This window comes from Pan troglodytes, chromosome 7 (genome assembly GCF_028858775.2).
Source record: "Pan troglodytes isolate AG18354 chromosome 7, NHGRI_mPanTro3-v2.0_pri, whole genome shotgun sequence".
Lineage (NCBI taxonomy): Eukaryota > Metazoa > Chordata > Mammalia > Primates > Hominidae > Pan > Pan troglodytes.
This window is the reverse complement of record NC_072405.2, coordinates 46,330,849-46,341,256: the sequence shown is the minus strand read 5'-3', so window position 1 is coordinate 46,341,256 and position 10,408 is coordinate 46,330,849. Positions and strand designations below refer to the sequence as shown.

General features: G+C 47.8%; 1 protein-coding gene across 3 annotated transcripts; it reads left to right on the top strand.

Moving 5' to 3' along the window:
• Positions 1 to 2,052: 2,052 nt before the first annotated feature.
• On the top strand, positions 2,053 to 7,902 carry GOT1L1 (glutamic-oxaloacetic transaminase 1 like 1). 3 transcript variants are annotated; one of them, XM_016959339.4, is made up of 9 exons: positions 2,053 to 2,304; positions 3,318 to 3,499; positions 4,441 to 4,552; positions 4,805 to 4,914; positions 5,137 to 5,226; positions 5,321 to 5,471; positions 6,316 to 6,481; positions 6,970 to 7,112; positions 7,698 to 7,902. In XM_016959339.4, exons 1-9 carry the CDS (start codon positions 2,190 to 2,192, stop codon positions 7,871 to 7,873), a joined length of 1,245 nt encoding a protein of 414 aa, XP_016814828.2. In that variant the 5' UTR covers positions 2,053 to 2,189; the 3' UTR covers positions 7,874 to 7,902. The 3 variants fall into 3 exon arrangements, with proteins under 3 accessions (XP_016814828.2, XP_016814827.2, XP_016814829.2); XM_016959338.4 differs by having other exon boundaries at positions 2,056 to 2,304; positions 5,134 to 5,226; XM_016959340.4 differs by lacking the exon at positions 5,137 to 5,226 and having other exon boundaries at positions 2,074 to 2,304.
• Positions 7,903 to 10,408: the final 2,506 nt, after the last annotated feature.

The following is a 10,408-nucleotide window of genomic DNA, read 5'->3' as shown; positions in this document are numbered from 1 at the left end:
CAATTCTCCTGTCTCAGCCTCCCTCCCTACATGCGCCCACCACCAAGCCAGGCTAATTTTTTTTTTTTGTATTTTTAGTAGAGACGGGGTTTCACCCATTAGCCAGCATGGTCTCAATCTCCTGTCCTTGTCATCTGCCTGTCTTGGCCTTCCAAAGTGCTGAGATTACAGGTGTGAGCCACCGTGCCCGAAATTTTTTTTTTTTTTAAAGACAGGATCTCACTCTGTCAACCAGGCTGGAGTGCAGTGCCATGATCATAGCTCACTGCAACACCACCATGCCCAGCTAATTTTAAATTTTTTTGTGGAGTGGGTCGGGGGGGGGGTCTCCCTATGTTGCTCAGGCTGGTCTTGAACTCCTGGGCTCAAGTGATCCTCCCGCCTCAGTCTCCCAAAGCACTAGGATTGCAGGTGTGAGCCACCATGCCTGGCTGTGGCTGACCCTTTATATGCCTAAATCAGGCAGTCATTGGCTACCCCTGTTAGTGGGGGTGAAACCTCCAGGTGGTTTCTAGGCTAGCTGACGTCTGCCAGCCAAGCACAATTCTCCAGAGAACACAGGCATATAAGCCTTGTCCACCAGCGAAGCAGCAGCTGGGGCCGGGCACATTGGTGGTGAAGGCCTTCTGGGTGAGACATCAACAGTGTTTGCAACAATCATTTAAAGAGTTATTTAACATCAGGCTGGGTGTGGTGGCTCATGCCTGTAATCCTAACACTTTGGGAGGCTGAGGTAGGCAGATCACTTGAGGTCAGGAGTTTGAGACCAGTCTGGCCAACGTGGTGAAACCCTGTCTCTACTAAAAATACAAAAAAAAGCCAGGCGCAGTGACTCACGCCTGTAATCCCAGCACTTTGGGAGGCCCAGGTGGGCAGATCACCTGAGGTCTGGAGTTTGAGACCAGCCTGATCAACATGGAGAAACCCCCCTCTCTACTAAAAATACAAAATTAGCTGGGTGTGGTGGCGCATGCCTGTAATCCCAGCTACTTGGGAGGCTGAGGCAGGAGAATCTGTTGAACCTGGGAAGCAGAGGTTGCAGTGAGCCGAGATCACACCACTGCACTCCAATGTGGGCAACAAGAGCGAGACTCTGTCTCAAAAAAAAAAAAAAAAAAAAAAAGAGTCATTAAACATCAAAAGGAAAAGAAAGCAAGCAATATGCTGACTGACTCTATAGAGGCTGGCTCTTTTCTCCCCTTGGCCTCTGCTGTCTATTCTTACTAGTTGGCTATCATTGAAACTTAACAAATGGCCAGGTGTGGTGGCTCATGCCTGTAATCCCAGCAGTTTGGGAGGCCAAGGCAGGCAGATCACCTGAGGCAAGGAGTTCGAGACTAGCGACAAAGTGAGACTCCATCTCAAAAAAAAAACAAAAAAAGAAAGAAAAAGAAACTTAACAAACATATGTAGAAGTCTTGGCTCTAGATAACTGAGAGAAATAGGACTGGCTTAGTGAGTTGCCAATTATATTCTAATAATAGGATTCTTTATTAAAACAACTGTGGAAGAAAACAGTGTTTGCTTTTTATTCCTTTTGAAATCTGGGGCACTTTGCAAAATGGAAATTAACGCCTCGACTTGCACTGGTGTCTGATCTGGGGTTTTTGCTTCTGCAGGAGAAGCCCTATCTGGCTTATTGGCTGCCTGCCTTGCCCTATGTCTTTCTTTCTTTCTTTTTTTTTTTTAATTTGTATAAATGTGTGAAGTACAAGTGTAATTTTGTTAGATGCATACATCGCATAGTGGTGAAGTCAGGGCTTTTGGGGTATCCATAACCCCAACAATGTACATTGTATCTGTTAAGTAATCTCCCATTATCCTTGCCCTGTCATCTAAGGAGTGGGCTTGTTACTTTGGACTGAGCCACCTGGGGCTAGAGAAGAGAAGGCATTGAGTGAGGGAAACGGGCTTGGGAATTCCGGAGATTGTTATCCTGCCCTGCCCGCTGTCTGAGGGGATTCTCCTCAAGTACCCTGGAATGTTCCTGTGGCCCCTGTGGATCGCCACCACAAAGATCATGAGGTTCTGTTGCCCTGGCAACCCGTTGTCCAGCGCCTCTGCACTGGGGCTGCCAAGGTTCCAGGAAGAGGCAGGACTGCCCGGCCCAGCCTTGGAGGAAGACTTCTGGGCAGAAGCGGAACACAGGAGCAGAGACACATAGTCTTGGCTCCAGTTTCGTCTCAGTTATGCCCACCCTTTCAGTGTTCATGGATGTGCCCCTCGCCCACAAGCTAGAGGGCAGCTTGTTAAAGACCTACAAACAAGATGATTACCCGAACAAGATATTCTTAGCCTATAGAGGTAGATGCCTAGCAGTTCTGAAGTATAAGACTTAAGTGACGGTAACTGCCTCTAGGAGGACAGTGTTCCCTGCTGCAGGTGGAGGGGTGCAGCCCAAGCTTCTGTGGGTGGAGAGATCTTTTCTTGTTAACAGAATTACCCAGTGGGGAAAAGTGCAGATAAGGTCCCAGGTCATTCCATGCTCTCTGCCCTTCTCTGGGGGCTTCTAGGGATTTGGTGAGAGCTATGTCCTCTTCCACAACTCTATGCTTGGGGGCCTGCATGGCCATCCCACACTTCTTCAGATTCTTACCTCCTCTCTCTCTCTTTCTCTTTCTCTTCCTGTTCTTGAACCAAGAATGGTTCTCCAGATTGAGCCTTCTGCTATGCAACTGGGGCTCACCACTGTGAAAGTCAGGGTTACCTTTATTTAGCTTCATCTACATATATATATATATATATATATATATATATTTTTTTTTTTTTTTTTTTTTTTTTTCTTGAGACAGGGCCTCACTCTGTTGCCCAGGCTGAAGTGCAGTGGCAAGATCTCAGCTCACTGCCACCTTTGCCTCCTGGGCTCAAACCATCCTCTTGCCTCAGCCTCCTGAGTAGCTGGGACTACAGGCGCTGGCCACCATGTCTGGCTGTTTTGTATTTTTTTGTAGAGACAGGGTTTCATCATGTTGCCCAGGCTGATCTTGAACTCCTGAACTCAAGTGATCCACCCACCTTAGCCTCCCGAAGTGCTGGGATTACAGGCCTGAGCCACCAATCCCGGGCTTGTATAATTTTTAACCTTTAAAATGGCATAGGTTTCAGTTGTCTTTTTTAAAAAGACAAAAATAATACACATTCACTAACAGCATATTCTTTTCATCAAGGAGAAAAGAAAAGGGAAAGTTGTATTTTCACAGGCACCTTCCCACAGCCCCATGGAGTCCAGGAGAGATTTGTTTGCGGGCTGTCTGCAGAGCTCAGCCCTGGGGGCCCAAACCAGGCATCTGGAGCTCCCTCTGTGGTTTTCCTCACAGTCTGCATGACAAATGAAGGCCATCCCTGGGTTTCTCTCGTGGTGCAGAAGACTCGACTACAGATTTCACAGGATCCCTCCCTGAATTATGAGTACTTGCCCACCATGGGCCTGAAATCATTCATCCAGGCCTCTCTAGCACTCCTCTTTGGAAAGCACAGCCAAGCCATTGTGGAGAACAGGGTGAGAAGGTGGGCCCTCCCCTGGCTCATTTAGACACAGAGAGTGGCGATCTGGGTCTGCACAACCTTAAACCCGAAAGGGACCTCGGAGGGTCCCCTGGTATTGATAAAAGAGATACCTGAGGCTCAGAGAGCCCACAAGTCCTTAGCCATCGAGTCAGGATTGGAATCTCAGTCCAGTGGTATTCCCACCTGCTCACACTGCTGATTTGAAAGCTCTTTCAAGACAGGAATGATCTGAATTGGAGGTGGTGTTAGTATTCCCATTACTGTTTTATTTTTTAACCTATTATATATATTTTTTGAGACAGAGTCTCACTCTGTCACCCAGGCTAGAGTGCAGTGGTGCCATCTCAGCTCACTGCAACCTCCACCTCCCAGGTTCAAGCAATTCTGGTGCTGCATCCTCCTGAGTAGCTGGAATCACAGGCATGTGCCATCACGCCCAGCTAATTTTTGTATTTTTTGTAGAGACAGGGTTTCACCATGTTGGCCAGGCTGGTCTCAAACTCCTGGCCTCAGGGGATTCCCTGCCTCGTCCTCCCAAAGTGCTGGGATTACAGGCATGAGCTACTGCGTCTCGCCTCCATTTCTGTTTTAGAGTGTTATTTCTATTTCTTTTTATTTTTTAATGTTTATTTATATTTTTTTGAGACGGAGTCTCACTCTGTCACCCAGACTGGAGTGCAGTGGCCTGATCTCCGCTCACTGCAACTTCCGCCTTCCGGGTTCAAGTGATTCTCCTGCCTCAGCCTCTTGAGTAGCAGGGATTACAGGTGCCCAACACCACATCCGGCTAATTTTTGTATTTTTAGTAGATACGGGGTTTCAACATGTTGGCCATGACCTCGAGTGATCCACCCACCCCGGCCTCCCAAAGTGCTGGAATTACAGGTGTGAGCCACCACACCTGGCCTATTTGTGTCTATGTCTTGCTGGCAGGTAGGGGGTGTACACACTGTTGGTGACAGTGGTGCCTTCCAGCTTGGCATCCAGTTTCTCAGAGCTTGGCATAAGGATGCTCGTATAGTTTACATCATCTCTTCTCAAAAAGGTTAGTCTTACCCAAGATGAGGGGAACAGCAAATCCCCGTCCCTTGTTCCTAATCCTCACCCCATTTGCCATCTTCACTGTTATCCCTCATTCTCTGTCATGAGCAAAATGGCAGACAAGCCAAGCTATTTACGTCCTTTTCCTGTTAATGTCCTACCTTCAGCCAGTGACTCTCAGCCCCACACTCCAGTACCTCTGTCTCCGTCTCTCTGTTTCCCATGTACCAGCTAGTGGGGGGTTGTGTTCCCACAGAACTGCATGGACTCATCTTCCAGGACATGGGCTTTACAGTTTATGAATACTCTGTCTGGGACCCCAAGAAGCTATGCATGGACCCCGACATACTCCTCAATGTGGTGGAGGTAGAGGGGCCCCGCTCAGAAACTCCTCCCTAGAGCTGACTTACAGCCTAATGTTCCTCTCCTCCCCACACCTCTTAAGTCATCCAAGACCTTTTCCAGGTTTGAATTTGCCTGGCCCTTCAATGGTAACTAACATGGAGGAGCACTTCACCCCCAAATGCCCTGGGGCCGCCACTCCTGGGTGGGGGTGAAGCCTGATGAGACCGTCTGTACCTGCAGCAGATCCCACATGGCTGTGTCCTTGTGATGGGGAACATTATCGACTGCAAGTTGACACCAAGTGGGTGGGCAAAGTTGATGTCCATGATAAAGGTAAACCCAATCTCCCACCCGACCTTCCTGTCTTTGACTCTCTGCTCTCTCCTCCATCTGTCTCATTCTTTTTTTGTTCTCCTTTCTCCTACAGAGCAAGCAGATATTCCCATTTTTTGATATTCCCTGTCAAGGTTTATACACCAGTGACTTGGAAGAAGATACTAGAATCTTACAATACTTTGTGTCTCAAGGCTTTGAGTTCTTCTGCAGCCAGTCTCTGTCCAAGAATTTTGGCATTTATGGTATGGTACAGGCAGAGGAAGGGAGGGTCTGTTGCTGAAGTGGTGCTGCGCTCACAGCACAGTGATGTTTTTGATGTCTCATCCTTGGGAGGGAGCCAAGGACTCTAGGGAGAGCGCTATAGAGGCAGAAGTGGGGAGCACTGAGCTAGAATTTGGTTCTGTTACTAAGTCTAGTAACAGAACCCAACCCAGCTTGGCTTGGATCATTTCACCCCCTCAGGCCTCTGTTTCCTCAACTATAAGATGAGAGGGTGGGGCTGGCATGGTGGGTGACACCTGTAATCCCAGTTGACACCTCCTAATCCCTCCTTTGGGAGGTCAAGGTTAGGTGACTACTTGAGGCCAGGAATTCAAGACCAGCCTGGGCAACACACCGAGACCCTGTCTCTACAAACAATTAAAAAAATTAGTCGGGCATGGTGGTACACACCAGTAGTCCTACCTACCCGGGGGGCTGAGGCAGGAGGATTGCTTAAGCCCAGGAGGTAGAGGTTGCAGTGAGCTATGATTCCACCATTGCACTCTAGCCTGGGCAACAGAGAGAGATGGTCACTTTAAACAAATAAAAATAAAAATAAAAAAGGAAAGGAAAGGAAAAAACAGGAGAGTAGAACTTAGTGATCTTTCAAATTCCTTCCTCCTTTAAGACTCTGACTTATGGGTACTTTTGCTGGAAGGAGAGCCTCTGGCAACTTCCCGGAGCCTGAATATCACCCTGGCTGGGCTGCAATGAGGGCCTTGTGGTTCAACCCTTTCTTCTGCAAGGTTGGAGGTTGAGATCTAGGTGAAGGCCTTGGGAGTGGAGGAAGGGGCTGAGGCTGAGGCTGTCTTCCCAACACTGCAGATGAAGGAGTGGGGATCCTAGCGGTGGTGGCAGTCAACAACCAGCAGCTGCTGTGTGTCCTCTCCCAGCTGGAAGGATTAGCCCAGGCCCTGTGGCTAAACCCCCCCAACATGGGTGCACGCATCATCACCTCCATCCTCTGCAACCCTGCTCTGCTGGGAGAATGGTAAGGGTGAGGGCTGGAGCAGGAAGGGATGGGAGAGGCCCTGGGTGCCTGCAGACCTGCTGATCTGCAGGATTCGGCAGGGTGCTTCTTTCCTGCCCATGTGGCCTTTTTACTCCATTCATTCATCAACATTTACTAAGGACCTGATGTGTACCAATGGCGGTGGCTATGCCAAGGGTTGCCTTAGGGGACAGAGTGATAGGACATTTGTTTTGCACCCAGGCCAATGAGTTATATGAACTCTTCCAGATTGCTTGGGGAGATTAGAGAGCATCAGGGGCTTGCAACTCTGGCAAAATCTGCCTGGGATCCTCCCTGGTTTGCTTAAATGAATATGAGATCAAACCTCCCTCCCACTCATAATCATCCCAGAGCCTCTGGCACTCTGTTGGAGACCTTTGAAGGTAAGAAGAGTAGACTGGCAATGAGGGAGGTTTGAGGGCAAGGGGGACCTCACACCCTCCTTTCTCATTGTCCTTCCTTGGTAGGAAGCAGAATCTAAAAGAAGTTGTAGAGAACATCATGCTAACCAAGGAAAAAGTGAAGGAGAAACTCCGGCTCCTGGGAACCCCTGGGTCCTGGGGTCACATCACCGAGCAGAGTGGGACCCACGGCTATCTTGGACTCAACTGTAAGGGTCTAGGGGGCTGGTGTCCCCCCTTTCTGACCTTTGGCCTGTATTTGAGCATTAAACTTCACTGACTAGGTGACCAGTTCCTAGCTTCCCTCCAGATTTTGATTCTGTCCTCTGGAAAATGGGCTGCTTTAAAGACACTTCTGGACCCCCAGAAGTACCGATACTCCCTATCCTTCATAAACCAGCCTGGGTGCCCGGTGCAGTGGCTCATGCCTGTAATCCCAACACTTTGGGAGGCCGAGGCGGGTGGGTCACCTGAGGTCAGGAGTTCGAGACCAGCCTGGCCAACATGGTGAAACCCCGTCTCTACTAAAAAATAAAATATGAAAATTAGCCGTGCATGGTGGTGCATCCTGTAATCATAGCTACTTGGGAGGTTGAGGCAGGAGAATCGCTTGAACCTGGGAGGCGAAGGTTGCAGTGAGCCAAGATTGCACCATTGAACTCCAGCCTGGGCAACAAGAGCAAAACTCCATCTCAATCAATCAATCAATAAAAAATAAGAAAATAAACCAGCCTGGGCTAGAGGAGAATTCGAGATGGCCAGTCTCGGGATCTGAGACCTTGTCATGATTTTAGCCCAGCAGGTGGAATACCTGGTCAGGAAGAAGCACATCTATATCCCCAAGAACGGTCAGATTAACTTCAGCTGCATCAATGCCAACAACATAAATTACATCACTGAGAGCATCAATGAGGCTGTCCTCCTCACAGAGAGCTCAGAGATGTGTCTTCCAAAGGAAAAAAAACCCTGATTGGAATAAAACTTTAGTCTTTGCAAAAATCTTGTGCTGATTATTCATTACTACAATTCATTTCTTTGCTTATTTATGAAGCAGTGGTCTGGCCTCAGTACAGAGAAAGAGACAGAGAGAGAGAGAGAGAGAGAGAAAGGCCCAGAGGGGAAGGGTGTATCTACTTTCATTGGCCATCTCATATTTATTGAGCACCTACTACATTAAGGCCCTGAGCTGGCCGTGAAAGGGAGTACAAAAAACAGGTAGAAACCAGCCTGTTTTCTCCAGACACTTACAGTCTAGTTGGGAGACAAGCCTTAGTCACATAAAACACTTAAGTAACATTTTAAGGCTGAATGTGACAGAAGTCAGAATATATAAACAGAAAATGTGCCAGGAATTTAGAAAAGAAATACATCAAAGTGGGCCAGAATAGATGGGGAGCATCTCATGAGGAGGTAGCACTTGATTGGGATATTGATAGACAGATGAATGGATTGGATGAATAATAACTAATAGAAGCTGGAAGGATATCCTAGGTCAATAACAACCTGAGCAAGTGTCACTGACATGATAAGAAAAAATAAATGTTTATCGGGCATCTACTAATACATGGGACTCTGCAAACTCCCAGGATACCAACAGGTATATGACACAGTTGGTGCCCTCCACTCTCGTTGGGGAGACACAATTTATATGGTTGAAAGGAAAAATTCTTTTTTCTCTCTCCTCTACTGTGATTCTCAATTCTGACACCAGATTGTATAGGGTTTTTCCCACACAATTAATTCAGTTCTTTGGTGGACATCAGTTGGGTGTCTTAAAATTCAATAGATTCCTTTTTATTTTTTCTTTTCTTGAGATGGCGTCTCTGTCGCCCAGGCTGCAGTGCAGTTGTGCAATCTCAGCTCACTGCAACCGCCACCTCCCAGGTTCAAGAGATTCTCTTGCCTCAGTCTCCCAAGTAGCTGGGACTACACGTATGTGCCACCACGACTGGCTAATTTTTGTATTTTTGTTAGAGACGGGGTTTTGCCATGTTGGCCAGGTTGGTCTTGGACTCTTCTCAGGTGATCCACCCGCCTCAGCCTCCGAAAATGCTGGGATTACAGGCGTGAACCACCATGCTCAGCCCAATTCAATAGATTCTGATACTACCTACCTGGAGTTAGCATCAAATTCCAGAGGTGAATGGCTCAGTTCTGCAAGACTGCACCCCACTTCAGATGCCAGTCACATGTCCAGTGGTGTGACTTGTGTATCTGCTATAAACTGGGGTTCCTACCACTCCTTCCTTGGGTTTGATAATTTGCGAGAACAATTCACATATCTCAGGAAAATAGTTTATTTACTAGATTATCAGTTTGTTATAAAAGGATACAACTCAGGAACAGCCAGATGGAAGACACGCATAGGGAAAGGGGCGTGGAGGAAAGGGGCGTGGAGCTTCCATGGTCTCTCTGGGTTCGCCCTCCCAGCTCCTCCATATGTTCAGCAACCTGGAAGCTCTCCCAAACCCTTTAGTTAGGGGTTTTTATGAAGGCTTCATTGCACAGACATGATGGACTAAAACATTGGCCGTTGTTGATTAACTCAAACTCCACCCAGTCCCTCTCCTCTCCCCAGAGGTCAGGGGTGGGCTAAAAGGTCCAACCTTCTAATCACATTGTCGGCCCCTCCCACAACAAGCCAACCATCCTAATGGGCTTTCGAACAGTGACCTCATTAACATAAACCCAGTTGTGGTTGAAGAGGTCTCATTAGGAATAATAAACAGTGCTCCTTTCACTCTACACTTCTTAACGCTTTGGAAATTCCAAGGGTTTGTTTTTTTTTTTTAAGATGGAGTTTCAGTCTTGTTGCCCAGGCTGGAGTGCAATGGCATGATCTTGGCTCACTGCAACCTCCGCCTCCTGGGTTCAAGCAATTCTCCTGCCTCAGCCTCCCAAGTAGCTGGGATTACAGGCATGTGCCACCGTGTCTGCCTAATTTTTTTTTTTTAACTAGAAACGGGGTTTCACCATGTTGGTCAGGCTGGTCTCGAACTCCGGCCTGACCTCAAGTAATCCACCCGGCTCCGCATCCCAAAGTGCTGGGATTATAGGTGTGAGCCACTGTGTCTGGCCTCCAGGGGTTTTTAGGAGTTCTGTGCCAGAAACTGGACAGCTACCGAATCTATTTCTTATCATAAATCACAATACCACAATGATAAAAATGTAGATAACAATAAAAGGTGAAATGTAGTAAGTGCTAATAAGTGTTTCAGTAAAGGGATAGCCCAGGAGGACTTAGTTACCCAAACCCTGCATATTCCAAGGGTCTTCAGGACTGGGCCTCACTGGCTCCTGGGGTGTGCATCCAGACCCTTGAGTGTCCTACCTGATAAGAGTGTCTTTGTGGCCCAAGACCTTGGGATGCATCTATTAGTTTGACTTCTTGGGGCTGGAGACTGAGCAGCTAAGGTCCATTATATGGGTACTGCATGACTATGTAATTGATCCCCAATAAAAACTCTGGACACCAAGGCTTAGCGGGGCTTCCCTGGTTGGCAGC

What these genes read in the sequence shown, in the direction of transcription:
- GOT1L1 (XM_016959338.4), top strand. Translation starts at nt 2,190, where the DNA reads ATGCCCACCCTTTCAGTGTTCATGGATGTGCCCCTCGCCCACAAGCTA. An exon ending in CATCATCTCTTCTCAAAAAG is followed by an intron (nt 4,553 to 4,804) that starts GTTAGTCTTACC and finishes GTGTTCCCACAG; the next exon opens with AACTGCATGGACTCATCTTC. An exon ending in CCTGCTCTGCTGGGAGAATG is followed by an intron (nt 6,482 to 6,969) that starts GTAAGGGTGAGG and finishes CTTCCTTGGTAG; the next exon opens with GAAGCAGAATCTAAAAGAAG.